The sequence below is a fragment of the Dendropsophus ebraccatus genome, chromosome 5 (genome assembly GCF_027789765.1).
Source record: "Dendropsophus ebraccatus isolate aDenEbr1 chromosome 5, aDenEbr1.pat, whole genome shotgun sequence".
Lineage (NCBI taxonomy): Eukaryota > Metazoa > Chordata > Amphibia > Anura > Hylidae > Dendropsophus > Dendropsophus ebraccatus.
This window is the reverse complement of record NC_091458.1, coordinates 33,137,053-33,155,355: the sequence shown is the minus strand read 5'-3', so window position 1 is coordinate 33,155,355 and position 18,303 is coordinate 33,137,053. Positions and strand designations below refer to the sequence as shown.

Below are 18,303 nucleotides of genomic sequence, written 5' to 3'. Positions count from 1 at the left end.
TCACGGAATTTTTAAATGGGATTTGTTGTAAAAAAAAGAAAAAAATATCTATGTATTCAAAATCCGCAGTTGCAGAGTTTTCCATAGTTTTCTATACATTTCACAGCTGTAGTCAGTGGATGATGACTGCGGTAAGTCTGCAGCATATCTGCAACTTGAATGGGATTGGATTATAGATCCACACTTTGGCTCAGTTTCCCTGCTGATATTGTGCACATTTTGATGCCGCATGTAAATTAGATTTCTTAAAGGGGTTATCCAGGATCTACATAGAGATTTAAAAAAAAAAAAAAAAAGCAGTGCCACACCTGTGCTTAGCTCATGTTATGTTATTACAACATGGCTCCATACATTACATTAGAAACGAGCTGCAATATCACACACAGACAAAAGCGCTGCCGTTTCTGAGAGTAAGCAGATAATCCTGAATAACCCCTTCAATTCAAAGGGCCTTTACGTGGCCAATTGCTTGGTTAATCTATGACACCAGGCTCTTTTAAAGAGCATATTCCAAGGATCACACTGGGATGGTGGCATGAAAGCTTGCTGGTCTGTTCATGTGGCACTCTGCCTCCATAATTTGGCAGCCATACATTCCCTATTATATGGGAGATGTGGTCATTTTATTTTATTTTTTTTTTACTGGGCAAAACACCATGAACCATTGCCTTGTTCATTGGCATATGACTGGCTCTAATATATAGGGTGATGTCAGCCTATGCAGCTGATGACCACCCTGTATTAGAGCACTAATCCTCATGGCTGGCCATGTTCTGAGCTGATGAATTCCTGCACAAAAATCCAACGTGAAAAATCCACTATCTGCTCATAGCGTAGAACCCACGTACGTCCAAGCTTATGAAAACTATTTTTGTGAACGTATACGCATACTGTGGGCAGCAGGGTTGTAGCTGGGAAAGATTGGTCAAATCCCACCGGCCTGAGTACTGGGCGAGATGGACATATGGTACCAGTGGTGCTAACAGCAATACCCAGTAATGGTTTAATGATAATGGATACAGGCTGGCGCATTAGTTGGATGATGGCAAATTGTGCTGTTTCCCGGCTGTGAACTACAAATCTAAGTACATAGCAGGGAACAAAGTTTTTTTTTTTTTTATTATACAAATGTTGTGGGGTAAAAAGCACCTAACTGAACCCAGTTGGCAGAAAGCCATTCTTCATCCCTGTCAGTGGACCGTGATTATTAATCCGAATGGTTTTATGTATAGAGTAATATTATTTATCAGATCATTGATCATCTGAGGTGTCTGAGATCATATAATGTGCCAAAGTTCTCCATTTTTTTTTTATTTTTTTTTTTAGTACAGGCGATTTTAAGACACTTCGTAATTGGTTTATTAGCGGAGAAATGCATTTTTTATCATGAAAAAGCAGTTTGAAGCTCTCCCCCTGTCTTCATTGTTCTCTATGGAGAGGGGAGGGGTGGAGGGGGATGAGGCACCAAAACAGGACGACAAAGAGTTAATTCACAGCTTCATCACCGGGTTATCTCCTCTAAAGTCAGCACTGACCTCTCTGACCTCTGAATACCGGCCTAATAAACCCTATTACAAAGTTACTTAAAATCGCCTGGACTATTGATTTCTGCAAAAAAAAAAAAATAATAATAATAAAACGACAGCGACACTTTAACCCCTAGAATACCCTGGCGTACCCATACGTCCAGCGGTTGCTAGGGGAGTTCAGAGCGGGGCACAAAATCATAGATGGTTGGACCATATCCTTACTGACTCATAAAAAAAAAGTAATTAAATCATACACTTATAATTCGCCCTGTAAGTGTTGGAAAAGCCCCGTTCACACCTGTGTGCAATCCATATAATGTAGAATTGATGGCCGGTAACTTTCCACATAAAAATAACCAGTCAGATGTTTTGGAATTCCACGGACACAATGCCGGCTATGACATTCTGCAATCATCTTCAGATGAAATGAAAGCATCATTCATGGAGCGAGGGCAACCATTATTTCATTACCGCAGATACCCCTAATAGGCGGTGGCCGCCTTCTCTGAGAGACATTGTACTTTCCTCTATTCATGCCTTTGTAACAGATTACAAGACCCTTGTTAGAAACAAACATCTTCTGTCTGTGCGGAGGAATTATATTTCATACCGATCCACTCCACTTAGCTCAGGAGGCATCAGAATTCAACCAATATCTAAGAAATCTTAGAACAACATTCCATCAAGAAAAATTCATTTTCCAGAGCAAACTTTCTTTACGTTGGACGTTCCAGCAGCTCTTAATTTCTGGCTCCCACTTCAGGTTCATTTTACAGAGAGATGGCTCCTCTCATTATGAACCCTAGACTAATGCTGGGTGCGAGGGACAGAACGGGAGGCTCCACGTCGACCTTTCGCACCAGATAACGTCAGTGGGATGTGATAAGCGTTCTTGTAAATATAGGCTTCATGTATTGTCCTCTAGATGCTGTGAAGGTGCCATTGTCTGGGGCACTACTGTATCACAAGGTTTAGGTGCAAAAATAGGAGATTTAGAAAAATAAATTCAGAATTAGAAATTGCCGTTCTGGCATTTGCTATAATAACAGTTTTCTCTGCTCCCGTCTTTAGTAAAATGGTTGTTGGTGTTTGTTGGGAAAGACATTTTGACTCTCTGATATAATATATTGCTGTACAATAATAGAGTGTTTTTCTGGGCTTCTATTTTGGTGACGTTTTTAGGATCTGTCTTTATATTTAATTCAATTGACAAAGGGTTTAAGGGTGCGTTAACACGTACAGGATCTGCAGCAGATTTAATGGCGCAGATTTGAAGCTGCAGATTCAATGCAAAGTAACTCTGGGCCATCAAATCTGCGGATCTGCTGCAGATTCAAATCTCCGCCATCAAATCTGCTGCAGATCCTGTACGTGTGAACGCACCCTAAGGGATATTCCTTACTAACATAACTTTTCATATGTTGCTGCCCATAGTGAGACTAACAATTCATTCTAAACTCTTTATTATCTGTTCAGTTGTCTCCTCCCAGCTGCTGCTTTCTGCTGAAGAAACTAAAATCTGTGTTGAGCTCTTCTCTCCGTCTCCCCCTTCTACCCCCTCCCTTCTGAGACAGCTGATGTAATCAAGTTCCTATCTGTAACTTTGTATCAACTTTGTAATGCCAGGAGGGATAACCAAAGTGAGATCAGCAACTTGTCCTCAGATTAACCCTTTCAGCATTGCAAAGAATCTACAAAGTTGCAGATAAATCCTGCCTCGGACTTGTTTACATCAGCTGTCTTAGAAGAGAGGGAGAGACAGAGAGAAAAGCTCACGCACAGATTTGTGTGTCCTTAACAGAAAGCAGCAGCTCAGAACTGGGCGAAGGAGACTGAATAGATAATAACAAGTATGGAATGAATTGTTAGTCTGACCATGAGCAGCAACATATGAAAAGTTATGTTTGAGCAGAATACCCCATTTACATGTGGTTTTTATTTCAAACTTAAGGGGATATTCCAGACACTAATTTTTTTAATATATATTTCTGGGGCTGCCAAAAAAAAAAGTGTATATATATATATATATATATATATATATATATATATATATATACACACACACACACACACATTCTCTAGCGAGAAGGATAGAGGGGTCCTAACTGTGGAACTGCCCTCTGATAACTCTGAGGATCACCCCACAACTTGCCAATGTATCCCTGCTTGGACTGGCATGGCACTTGGCTAGCACATCAGCTAGATATATAACAGACATGGAAACAATGGTTTTAGGGATTCTTCTAGAAGTCAAACTTGCGGCCCTTCAGTTATTGCAAAACTACAATTCCCATCATGCCTGGACAGCCAAAGCCTTGACTTTTACTGTCCAAGCATGATGGAAAGTATAGTTTTGCAACAGCTGGAGTATGGCAAGTATGACATATGTGGTTTAGACTATGTGCACACATAGGCCACACTTCAGGAAAAACTATCTGGATTTCTTATCAGGAAATCCAGTTAGACTTTCTGACCCAGAAATTGGGCATGGGCACGCTTCAGGATTTTTCCTGAAGGGTGTCCGTGCCGGAAAATAGGCCCAGAAATGATATGACGGTGCTATAATTGTCTAGAATTCTGTCATAGATGCCCCATAGAACCCTATGTATGCATCCAGAACTCCAGATCTGCATCCAGAAACTGTCTGGGATTCCAAATGCGTCGCTTAGCAGCCCAGGCCAGCACCAGCATCTGGGCAAGCGCCGACTGGTGCTGACATTTTATCTGTGTATACAGTGCATCATTTTATGTGTATCTTATATATATTTAACCCATTATGATACTTTCAAAATGTTTTAGAACCGAAAACTGGATTCCAGATTGCATTTGAGATGCTGGATACTGATGACAATGACCAGGTGGACAAGAAAGAGTTTTTCAAGGTAAGAATTGTAGTGTATGTGGCAAGGACTCTGCACCTTTAGGGAGGTTTTTATTCCACAGCAAAAGTTCTGAAATAAATATACAACGTATACAGTGGAAATGTGATATTACCAAATCAAAGTACCAAATAGTTGGTTATAAGCCCCTTCACAGCCATACATAGATTTGCAAACTTCTGGGTGAGAAATTTGTGTTCCTTCAATATATAAAGCGGGCCCCGCTCTGAACCGCCGCAATCCCGGATGCTGTATGTAGCCCGGGACCGCGGCTATTAGCGGTCACAGTCCAATCGTCGTGCCCGCTAATTAGCTTTTTAAATGCAGCTGTCAAAGTTGACAGCTGCATTTAAAAAGCAGCTTTTTCCATTCCCTGGTGTCTAGTGGGGGGGTTCGCCCCCCCGTTGAGTGGTCGCGGAGGAGCGATCCCTGCATCTCATACCGGCCAGGTCTGTGCCGTAATGGAAGCAATCGATGTGCCTATATCATCGATCTATGCTGCATATCTATGCAGCATAGATCTCAATGAGAGATCAGTGCACTTATACTAGAAGTCCCCCAGGGGGGCTTCTAGTATAAGTGTAAAAGTAAAAATAAAAGTGTTGTTATTAATAAAAAGCCCCCTCCCCTAATAAGTCAGAATCACCCCCCTTTTCCCATGTTATAAATAAAAATAAATAAATAAACATGTTTGGTATCGCTGCGTGCGTAATCACCTGAACTATTAATTTATCACATTCCTGATCTTGCACGGTAAACGGCGTAAGGGCAAATAAATCCCAAAGTGCAAAATTGCGCATTTTTGGTCTCATCAAATCCAGAAAAATGTTATAAAAAAGGATCAAAAAGTTGCATATGCGCAATCAAGGTACCGATAGAAAGAACACATCATGGCGCAAAAAATTACACCACATACAGCCCCTTAGACCAAAGGATAAAAGCGCTATAAGCCTGGGAATGGAGCGATTTTTAGGAACATATATTTGTTAACAATGGTTTGAATTTTTTTTACAGGCCATGAGATACAATGGAAGTTATACATGTTACATATCGTTGTAATCATGAGGAACTTGAGGAACATATATAACAAGTCAGCTTTACCCCAGGGCGAACGGCGTAAAAACAAACCCCCCCCCCCCCCCCCCCCGCCGCAAAAAATAAGTTAGTTGTGCCCATAGAGTAACATGGCAGAGCAGACATCTCCCTAATTATTTTATTACTCCATGTTTATATAACAAGATATGAAAAACCTCACAGATGTGCCATTTTTAGTTATTGCTTGCTCTTCAGCAGAGAACAGCTCTAGATAGCGTTCGAGGGGAGTGAGAAGCACAGAGATGGGATGGGTATGAGAATTTACCGTTTGTCCCGCTCACGGCACTAAATCATACAGGTAGATATGTGATCTTCCACATCTCCTGATCTCCTGTACTTAGCAGGTTGACAGGAAATTTAGGTAAAAAGAATTACACACAGGTCGGCAATAGCTCTTGCAAATTATAGTTGTGTAGAAAATGTTCCATTACGAGGATGGAGGAGTTGTAGATTGTATATTTTCCACTCACTCTCAAGTATGTTAGGATGCTACCGTTCAAGGGGGAAGCCTATCTGATTTACTGACCCCTACGTGTACTCATTTATTGTTATAATTTGCACAGAAACACCTGTTTTCCAACTACTGTTGCTACTGTTTAACATACTGTGACCAAAATATATGATTTCTTCATTCATGGTGCGTTCACACCTACAGGATCTGCAGCTGATTTTCTGCAGCAGATTTCATTTAAATAACTGAACACAGCATCAAATCTGCTGCAGATCTGCTGCAGATCCTGTAGGTGTGAACGCACCCTCACAGAAGATATTTTTTCCTCCCTCTTAAAATCTCCATTACTGCTATGACTAACTTAGAGCGACTCTTGCAGCGACGACCTGGTCTATCCTTGCATTTGGAGAGTTTTAAGCCTCGTCCATGCATAGCGAGGTACCGATCGATAAGATCATTTTAAAGGGGTTCCAGGATTAGAAAAAGCACAGATACTTTCTTGCAAAAACATCACCACCCTTGTCCTCAGGTTATATGTGGTATTACCATTCACCTGTATTTACTTCAGTGAAACTAACGACAAGTGTGATGTTGTTTCTGGAAGACAGCAGCCATGTTTTTATAAGCCAAAAAGTATCTAGCTTTCATTTAAAAAGAAGAAAAGTGTCATTGACTTGCAGGGTAGCTATCTACAGTGGTGAAAATAAGTGTTTGGTACACTGTGATTTTGACAGATTTCCCTCCTACAAAGAATGGAGAAGTGTGTTGTTTTTATTGTAGATACACTTTTATTGCAGCGACAGAATCTATAAAAACATTCCAAAAAATCATATTGTATAATTTGCTTTCTATTGCATGAAATTAGTATTTGATCACCTACCAGGGCCGCTTCTGCTATGAGGCGGAATGAGTATTCCGCCTCAGGCGGCAGATTATGCGGTCCTGCAGGGGGCGGCATAACTTTCCCCCTGCTGTCATTTAAGTTTCACTTAACAAAAATGACAGCAGCCCTGCAGCCACTCACCTGTCCCGCCGCCCACGCTTACCGTTGTCCCACCCTGCAGCTCTCCTCGCCGTTCTGGCTGTGGTGAGTGCCTGGGGTCGGAGGAGGTCGCGCTGTGGCGATCGGGTTTCCGGGGGGGGGGGGGGCGTTTTGGGTGGGTTAGGCTTGCTGCGGGGGAGGGGGGGTGTTTGGGCACTAGTGAGGCGGAAGAGACCCCAGAATCAGCACTGTCGCCTACTAACCAGCAGGATTTCTGGCTCTCACTGACCTGTTAGTTTTACTTTTAGAAGCTCCCCCTATTCTGCACCTGTATTAATTGCATTTGTTTGAACTGGTTACCTGTATAAAAAAACACCTGTCCTTATACTCAGTCAATCACACCCCAATCTCTCCATCATGGCGAGATCTCGCATGGCACAAGGTCCTAGGTGGCCTACTCAGTCGCCAGACCTGAACCCAATAGAAAATATTTGAAGAGAGCTGGAAGTCAATGTTGTGCAGCAACAGCCCCGAAACCTGAATGATCTGTATGCAGGAGTGGGACAAAATCTCTGCTGCAGTGCCTGCAAACTTGGTCAAGAACTATAGGAAACATCCGACCTCTGTAACTGCAAACAAAGGTTTCTGTAAGTTCTTCTATTGTATCAAATACTTATTTAATGCAATAAAATGCTAAATAATTTCTAAATCATAAAATGTCATTTCTGGAATTCTGTTTATAGATTCTGTCTCTCTCTCTCAGTTGTACAAAAAGTGTAGCTGCAATAAAAATTACACTCTTAGCCCCCCACTGGTATAGGTGGCACTAGAGGGAGAGTTTGCTGCCTTCTATAGGGAAATTAATGTGCATACTACTTTCTGACACAGCATTGCTTGTAAGACTTCAGGTACAGGTTTGATCTCTTCAAGTGATACCCAAAAAACTACATGTAAATGAAAAAGCATAAAGTGAATAGTGTTACTATACTGCCATATGTGGCATATATATATATATATATATATATATATATATATCAGCCGCATGAAGGGATTATTTACTAGATCAATCTCCACTTGGGCACTGTTTACTTCATGTTCATTGGGATGAAAAATCTACTGATATGTGCATCTATATCCCGTGTAAATCTATTACCATGCATAAGCTGCCATGTTAAAAAGAAAGTGTACAGTGGCTGATGAATACCAAAGAGCATCAGGCTGCTCTTTTCTATGCAGTAATGAAGAGTTAGGGCCCTTGCACACTAAGAACATCACACGGATAACTTGCCGCAAATTCCGTGCGTGCCCCTGCCTGAACACCTGGTCATCCCATAGGCTTCATTTTAGGCTCAGGCAGAATCCGCCATTCGCCCAAAGAGTTGACATGTCAATTCTTTGGGCAGACGGCGGAATCCACCTGACCATAGAATGGAGCCTATGGGACTGGCGGAACTGTAAGCGGGATCGCTGGGGGGCAAGAGACTGAATCAACGGCAAGTTATCTGCGCAATTTCTGTAGTGTGCAAGGTCCCTTAGCAAGAAAATGCATTCCATTGGATAGGGGTCTAGTGAACCATTCAGCTTTTGTACTATGAGTATCTCTTGGTATATGCACAGAGCATGCTCCCTGAAGTCAGTGTAAACCTATACTTAGTCCAAATGCCAAAGTTCAGATGATCGACTGTGACAGTGAATACATTTTCATGATGTTGCTGCTGTAAAGCAGATTTCTGTAACTGCTGTGTGAGAAAAATGTCAGCCCTCCATAATAATTATATATATATATATATATATATATATATATATATATATATCTCAAAAAATAAAGACAAACTATAAAAAATTATCTGTTTCATTACAGGTTTATCATTATGATAAATATGTAATAAATAAGGTGATCCACCCGCTTTGAAGTCCATTTTATAGATGACTTTATTCTTCCCAGACCTCGAAGTTTAGGAAAGCTTCTGTTCTATGTTTGTGCCGCATGCTTTCACTTCATTACCGAGGGGAAAAATTCTAAATATGTCTCAAATAAAAGCACTGCCCATGTTAATGGAATAGGAAAAATGTGATTCTCAAGGCACGGAGAAAGTCCTGCTCATGTGGGCCGGAGCAGAGTCCTGTACATCAGAAATGTGTTTATATAATACTATTTAACCACAAGCCAATTTTTATTCTTGCTGACCTTTGAGGAATGAGACTGACCCAGTAAGGTATGTGGTTTATTTTTATATGCGTTGAGATGCCTGTCTTGGCTTTGTGATCTGTATGTGAGGCACTATTGATGGGGACAGTTCTGATACGGCTCAATAGGTGGATAAGCATGTGCTGTCTAGGCCAATGTCCTCGTTTTTTCATGGTTGCTAGAGTTGAGCAAATCTACATTAGGATTCATCAAAGCCCAATCTAATGAATTTGCCGTTGACTCATCCAGTCTTGTAAAAGTTGTTCCGCTTTTCAAGCGTTTTCCGATTCCCTGGAAAATTCTGTAATGAAAAGGTCTTATTCCAGATTTCTCCAGGGAATCAAAATGCTTGGAAAGCGGAATAACCTTTATAAAATGGAATAAATCGATGGTGATTCATTAAATTCAGTAGTGAGTCCCACTTCGATCCAGTGATAAAGCTGGAGGAAGTTCGTGGCAATGGCCTGGCCAACAGAACATCTGACTCATTCGCTCCATGGACAGTAAAAAAAGAAAACCAGTTGGATTTGATTCACAGTCAGGGTCAAACCGTTTTCTCCCCAGCGGATTGCAGTGGGTCTCGTCAGTGAGTTCGTTCAAACCCAAGCTTGTGCCATTTGATTAGCAGTGGCTGAAGAAGTTGCATGCAGCCCTAGGGAGTCCTAGAAAATATGGATACAACCGTAGGCTGGGTCCATGTTTTCCATGCAGCCTAAGGGCTACATCCAGCTTCAGCAGCCGCCGCTAATTAAATGCCACAAGCTTGGGCTCTGATGAACATGCTCGAAGTTCGCTTAACCCTCATCAGTAAACTTTAATTTTATTTGGCATTGGGTTTAAAATGGCTAAACCCAATACCTTCTTGGCGGCTCATGCTCTTTTTAATGACCCCCAGATCAAACATAAAAGGCTTTAGCTGTATACACAGAATTACATACTAATTTTGCTAATAAGCTTCTTACTACAGATGAGTGAAATTTGGGCATAATCCGGTCTGTCCGAACCACAGTTTGGCAATTGATTACTGGTGTCTGAAGAAGTTGGATGTAGCCCTAGGGAGTCCAGGAAAACCTGGATGCAGTTTGTGGCCTTTGACTGTATCCAGGTTTTGGTGGCAGTCTTAGGTCTGCATCCGACTTTTGCAACCACTGTTAATCCAATGCCGCACTCTGGGATTGCGCTCATGTGTACCCCTCACCAAACACACGATTACATCTAGATCTCCCAAGATTATATAGGCCCACCAAGGAAACTAAGGACTCGCACTATAATGATACACTCGTACAACAGGGCCCCAGAGATCCAGGTGAAGACTTCCCAATTGAAAGCCAATCACTTGTCACTAAGGTCTATTTGTTTTGTTTTTTGTTTTTTTATAATTGAATTACAAATAAACCTCTTTGGTCTTATTGGGGATATGTCCTGTGTGTACAATGCTAAAATCTAAGATTACAACTCAATTGAAAGTGGACGTTCACACATTCTCTTACGATGGAGCACGGCCCTCGGCTTGCTTATTTGATGGTCCCAAGAAACTACGTCCGTCATCTGCTTCTTCAAATGTTCCCTTTAATATTGTTATCCTGCTTATACAATGTGTAAAACCCTTTAACTTTCTGTTGCTTTTACCTTGTAGTTGCAAAAGATTCTTGGCACAAAAGATGAAATCCAAATGGATCCTGTGCAGGTAAATATCTTGCATGCAATATAGTGAAATTACTGAAGAGATTAATGCAAGCAACAGGGTTTACACACACACACACACACACACACACACACCCCGGCCATACATACAGTATTGGGTAAAAATCAGCGAAACAGTCTCATTTCTTCAGGATTGGAAGATGATGAAGTCTAATGGCAGAGATGGGAGATGGATTGTGCCACGTGAACCTGTGCGTATGGAACAGTAGAAAAGTTCTTAAAGATGCCTTAACTAGTCTTCTCAACCATATACTGGCTCTATTTTAATTCTTCATATGGAAGCCGCTATTTACTCCTCTATATCTATATTGATTTATAGCATATCCATTTTCTTGCCCTCGGTTGACCCTCGGCATTCTAGTCCATGTTGTTGTGACAACACTTAAAGTTTTCCTTTTTAACGAAGTAGAGGAAACCAGAAAAATCTTATTCTATTGTATAAGTGGAATAAGAAATGAAGGCACGCAGATCTGATTTTTGTGCCATTACTACACAGACCCAGATGGCAAATAATGATTGGATTTATATTACACTTTCGTCTGAAGAGGTTTTTCATTATGCTGTTGTTTCCTTATTTAGATGTGGACATGCGTAAGGAAGAACGGTATCTCAATATAAAAAGTGAAAAATTGTGTTCCAGCTTGTATTTTCCCCCGGAAGCCCTACATTATATTAGTATTGATTTTACAGCAGATAGGAGATATGATAGAATACGCTGGGTGCAATGCATAATTCTGACTGGATTACAGTTATTAGTGCCCTATTTTTAATATGTGCACTGAAGGTGTATTCTTGCTCTGATCCGCTGCTGTCCTGATGATCCCTGCCGCTTACTCTGACTTCCTACTGTAAATGCCAGCTCAGCCAATCATTGTACGGGGTGCGGTCACTGCTGTGATTGGCTGAGCCGGAAGTGCCTGCAACCACAATATATTACAGGAACCAGAAAATTGACAGTAAACTGTAGTAACCATTGTCGGGCAGCTGCTGCCAAGGCAAATAAGATAATGGGGTGCATAATAAGGCACTTAGACATCCATAAAGGAGACATAATTCTACCACCTACAAATCACTAGTCAGATCGTACATGGATTGTGTAGTTTTGGGCACAAGTGATCAAAACTAGAGGAGGTATTTAGGTTACAAACAGGGGTGACCAAATAAATATATAAATATATCAAAGGTCCATAAAGAGATCTCTCCCATGATCTATTACATACACAGGACTGTATGTATAACAAGGGGCATCATCACTTTCTAGAGAAAAGGTTTTTACACCAACATGGATGGGGATTCTTGCTCTAAGAGCAGAGAGACCTAAGGAAGGTGTTATGATGAACTCACTATAAGGCCCCGTTCCCACTGAGGAAAGGTAGCGGAATTCCGCAACGGAATTGTCCGCCGCGGAATGCCGTTAGCCTCCCGCTCATAATGGGAGTCTATGGGAGGCGCGTGCTCCTGCCCTGTCCGCGCTGAAGAATGAACATGTTCATTCTTCAGCGCGTACAGAGCAGGAGCGCGCACCTTCCATAGACTCCCATTATGAGCGGGAGGCTAATGGCATTCCGCGGTGGACAATTCCGTTGCGGAATTCCGCTACTTTTCCTCAGTGGGAACGGGGCCTTAGAGATCAAAACAAAACGGGTTGCTGATCCAGCGATCATAGGGGCTTTAATCTATACTGTATTGATCAAGCGTCCTCTACTTGTTGGATGGGGTGCTTGGCTGTCTAATGGCTATGTCACCTGCAGTCGAATGGACAATCGGATAAAAAATTTCCATCACTTCCATCAGTATTTTGGCTTTTTCTTCTCAAGGCAAAACTTTACCCTCTCAGTCTCATGCCATAGGCCTCTTTGCTAGCCGGCCAGCACCCTGCTCTGTACTGACAAGGGAGAAGAACCTCAAAACAGCGGTCTTTAGAAGGATAACTCTTCTTTTAGCCTGGCTAATAATTCAAGTATGTCTCAAAGAGCCGAGTATTGAGTCCAATAGGTGGCACCAGAGAGCAAACTCTTCCATCCAGAGGAGGCAACTTTGCTTGTTTCACTTACAAGTGATTATTGTAACCACCTTAAGGTATAGGTATAGACCCCTGAAGCTGTGATTTCAAGGTGTATGAGGATACCATTTAGAAATTATAACAAAATTTTTGAAAATTTTAGCCTTATCTCTGCCTGCAAAACAAGAATGTGCGTTCATTTAAGGTTATATGTTTTATAGTTCTCCCAGCAGCAGTCAAGAACTTCTTCTTTTTTTTTTCTTCTTTTCAAAGGCGGTTGTGTTCTGTAGAACTTAAAGTTGATTTGCTACTCCCACTAACATTGTGCTTGGATATCCGCCAATCCCACCTTGGAATCCCAGCTGATAAAATGACTAGCAAACAAGTCGGTGCATATTTATTATAAATGCAGGGATAGGCCATGTCATCTCAGATAAGCCAAGATGGGTATTGTTTATATGTGTCTCCGTCCCATCAATATTTTGGAGAGCGGCTTGCTCGCTCGTTGGCGTAGAGGTGTTATTACAGGAATGTACAGCGCTGCTAATCGGCCAAGATTTCCGAGGAACACAAAAGACTGGGATTTTTGAGTCATGTATAGAGCTGAATCTACAAATATAACGTTAATACCTTAGACACGCTCTTACAGCTATAAATTCTTTAAATCCTTCCTAATATATAGGTTGCTGTTAGTTATCTAATATGAATCTGTACAAGCTACGGCAGGTTTTGTATTTTTTTTTTTTTCATCCTCGTAACAGGGCCACACGGGCTTTTTCCAGGAAGTGAGGAAATAGGAACTTTATATAGTATAGCTTGCCATAGACATGAGAGATGTGGCAGGTCCAGCTTAGTTTTGTAGCTCTTATTGTTAAGCTGCCCATATACAATGAATATTGTTAGCTGAACCCAATTTATCGGGGCTAGCATATCCATTGTGTATCAGGAGTCTGTCCACGCTCCCTCAAATGCAAATGTCATGTGTGAGCATGACCATCCCTGAGCACATGTTGGGATGACATCTTGTGTTCCCATAACCAGTGGGTTTAGCCTACTTTCTTCTAACGTGTGTGGGCACCTTTGTGTATGGCAACCATAGATAGAATTAGAGATGAGCAAAGCAGCCGGAAATTTGTTTTGCGAGCTTCGTCAAACTCGTTAAGATTTGTGAATCTTGGTGTAGGCACAGATTTAAAATGTTATCATAATATAGGTAGGTATGTCTTCTATATAAGCCACTGTTACTAATCTTCTATATGGGTTACTGATAATAGTTGCCCGGACACTGATAGGACACTATAACCCAAGATTCCGTCCTGCCACGCGCATGCGTGCTATATCTACACAAATGAAACACGGCCATATTGGTAGTGGGCAAATTGACCTGCTTAACCCACTACTGAAAACATAATAAAACAATAACAACAATATAGTACATGAATTGCAATGGGTATAGAGCATCATCTCCACATATATACTTCCCATTATATATTGCCGTTATTCTTATAGCACATAAGATAAGTACGGCGGCCATCTTACTCAGGGGTAGTATTTCTAAATACATCAAGGCCTACCTGTATAAACCACAAAGGAGTATACTCCTAACACAATATGTAATATATCAAAGAATCGTGTCGGCGGCTGTATAAATGTCACAAGAACAGTATCTACCTACATAATCATGTAACTGTATAATGTAGTACAATCACGTTGCAATAAATAACTGTATATATCAGGAAATAGTTGCGGCGCATATATATGTATGTCGCAAGAACAGTATCTACCTGAATGATAGTAGTAAAACTGTATAATATAATGAAAAAATATTGCAATATATACCTACTCACAATAGACCTGATTAGGCACATGAAGAAGTAATACACGGTATACCATAACATAGTACAGGCCGCTGTCTATCTATATGCACCATAAAATAATAGAAATGTGATTGTCAAATATAATCCCTTCATGTCGCAATATATAATCGAGCAGCAAACACAAGAAATCATGACTCGTGGCCCAGCGGCGCAACCGCACTGAAGTCATCAATTTATACAGCAGCCATGTTGATTAAAGGAACGTGTCCCCATACAAGAGAACACAATAACATCGGCACAAAAGGGCTTGAGTGATAACAATAATCCTTCAATACAAGCGCGCTATCAGCAAAAGTGTGCGGCAGTCATTCTGGTATAGCCATAGTATTCCCATATCCATATGTCCCTATTATAACCAGGAATGGAGTGCAAGCACTGATTATGTAAGGCGTACACTCATTTCACTGATCCCAGTAACTTGGTATCTCAATAGGAGTTTACAAGGCTTAGTGAAGGAATAATATTGACCGAGTCTTCACAGTGACTTCCTATAGGCACCCAGTTATTTGGTAAACTGGACTCTTGGTTGACAGCTACTACAATTTTGATTTACCCGATTCTCTTTACTCATCTTTTGAGATAGATAGATAGGTAGATATATATATATATATATATATATATATATATATATATATATATATATAAAATCTCAAAAGATGAGTAAAGTGAATCGGGTAAATCAAAATTGTAGTAGCTGTCAACCAAGAGTCCAGTTTACCAAATAACTGGGTGCCTATAGGAAGTCACTATATATATGTATATATATGAATAGATGTATAGAGATATGGGGCTTATTCATTAAACTTGCACCCCTAGCGTACACCATCGAGAAGGCACAGATTCTTACCATCTCCATGGCATACGTCAGCTGTAGCCCCTGCTTGTCTGATGGGTGGGTTTCATGACAAAGTAGGTACACTATATATACCAGCCACACCAGCGCTTTTGGAGAAGAGGGAATGTCAATCAATTACAGTGAACTCAGAGGCCTAGCTTCTGTGCTAGTGTCTGTATGTGTGAATCCAGGAAGGGGGACCCCTCACATTATGTATGTCATAGTATGCAAATCAATAGTATTATATTTTTAATGTTTATACATGTGCATATTTATATGCATTTATTTTCTGTAGTAAACTTTTTTTTGCTTGTATCAAGTATGAAAAGTTATAATATTATAATAAGTTGTTATATTTTTTTTCTAAATACTACCAACAAATTTTAAAGATTCTACAATGAATAATGTCGTATAAAAGTGTTTTGTTCCAAAGCACATCAAGGACCCTATTTCTAGGACTGATTAAATAATAATAATAATCATAATGTAAATGTCCACCACTAAGCACCGATCATTACCGTCAGGAGCCGGGCTATAAAATATTTGAAATGTCGCGTATGCAATAAGCATGAAGACCCACACTGAACTAATGGCTTTGGTTTCTTAAGATTTGCTGAAAGCTAAATAACCATTAGTATTAAGTCTCATGAAAAGATTCTCATCTTTCATCTTACCTCTTCAGCAGGATAAAAGACACAGGGCCTATTTAGATGTCATAAGAATAGTTCTGTTGAAATACCTCTGCCCTCCTTCTTTTCCCTAGGAATAAAATAAAATCTTTCTTCATGTTGCCTGGTGTATTTGTTGTGTTCAAAGACTTCCCCAACGCAAGTGGTGACAGAGCAGAGTCTCCGTCCAGGCCGCCACTGAGGTTGACATGAAGTGTGTATTTTCTCTCCAGCTATTTATTTTGCATTACACGGACAGAAAAAAAAATCTCTAGAAATGAGGAAATGTAAGAGACCGGCAGACGTCTCGAAATGTTACAGTTTTCTCTCCAAGCATTGTACGTCTTTCGACAAAATATTGCATGTAATGTTAACAGTTCAGATCTACATTTCAATGTTTAAGGGATTGAAAGGCTTTATTCTGTGCATTTTGCCATCTGGTTTGGAACAGTCGGGATGATAGGATGAAAATAATTGCTATATGATCTCTCTTACCTCACTTTTTTACTATGTGCAATTAGTTTTTCAGCATTTTTCCACCCTTCTTAAGAATGCCAATTCTATTTGTAATGTTTAACACCTTTAATGGTTAAGATAGTCCTGTAAAGAAAGAGACCTCAGCGTGCAAAGTAATGTTTTTGTTGAATTTAAGTAACGTTTAAGGAGTTCTCTGTGACACTTCCAGCTACCCCCAGTATGTAGAGGCTAGAGATGAACCAACTTAACGAATGTTTGGGTTCTGATGCTAAACTTGTGAATGGATAAACTCCACACAACTCTTCAGCTTTGATAAAATCTCCACAAAACTTCATTTTATTCCTTCAAAAGTTTTCTGACGCGTTTCGGACCTAAATGGTCCTTAGTCATGGCTCTTTTCAATCCTATGCTGCAAATCAGAATATTCAATGGGAATATACCAGGTGGGACGCTGAGAGCAGCACCATGTGTTACACACACCATACAGAGGAGACCGGTAACATTTAAAAGCAAATGTCGGATTGTATCTTCATAAACTTCCACTGAATATTCTGATTTGCAGCATAGGATTGAAAAGAGCCATGACTAAGGACTAGAGATGAGCGAACCGGGTTTGGGTTCGAGTCCATCCGAAAACGATAGTTCGGCATTTGATTAGCGGGGGCTGCTGAAGTTGGATAAAGCTCTCTAAGGTTGTCTGGAAAACATGGATACAGCCAATGACTATATCCATATAAGCCACTCCAGTTAGGGCATAATAGGCTCACAATCATGTCTAGCACTGGGAATGATCTTCTGGACTCCGGCTGCTATCGCAACCCATAGGCCCAATGCTCCCTGTGGTTGGTGCTGGTACACTTTCTGTGCTTAGATTGTACATTTACAACAATTTACAAGATGTGACAGCATTATCAAACTCTGTGTGTCTAGTCTACATTGAGTCTTGATATAGTCTTTTTTTTTTTTTTTTGCCATCAAAAAGGACGAAAATCTATTTAATCTATGAAGAAATGACTTGTTCAATGTCTATGCAACAATAAAACAGGCCATACGTAATTTTCCTCTGAGATATGTACATGGCTATGTATATGCAGCATGTTTATATTGATATCTTTAGGAAAAGTGCAGAACATGAAGAGTGAAAAAAAGAAAAAAAAAAACACACACACACAACACTACTACTAGATTGCCAAAATAGAAAAATACAATGGCGCCTCACTATAAAGACAGTATGGGTGGGCGAGTATATCAGAACCTATTATAATGCAGGTAAGGCCTACACGAGGAACCGTTGTGTGCCATGAAAAATAAATTATATGACATGCAAAGTGGCTTTGTGCTGTTGACGGATTCCAGAGTCGCCTTGGATGTTGCAGACCTCTTCCATCCATACTTTGCCCATGTTCTAAGTTCAGTCAAATAAGACACAGAGTACTACAAAAAGTACATTTACAGTTATTTACATATGCTTCATCAGTCATACTGGATCCTGGGTAAGGAATGCCCAGTGCAACATCATACGTCTGCAAGGCTGCAGAGCATCGCACATGCAGAGGAAAACATGAACAGGGTAATGTGCTCTTTCCTTGTCTCCTTTTACTGCTTCATGTTCTCAT

The 18,303-nt window shown here is 40.6% G+C and overlaps 1 protein-coding gene across 2 annotated transcripts in view; it reads left to right on the top strand.

Annotated features, from left to right (window-relative positions):
• MICU2 (mitochondrial calcium uptake 2) overlaps positions 1-18,303 on the top strand; it is a 175,728-nt gene that overhangs the window by 140,556 nt on the left and 16,869 nt on the right. For both annotated transcript variants that reach the window (XM_069969829.1, XM_069969828.1), the window contains exons 6-7: positions 4,329-4,411; positions 10,761-10,811. In XM_069969829.1, the coding sequence (XP_069825930.1) occupies positions 4,329-4,411; positions 10,761-10,811 (134 nt within the window). The remainder of the gene's footprint in view (positions 1-4,328; positions 4,412-10,760; positions 10,812-18,303) is intronic.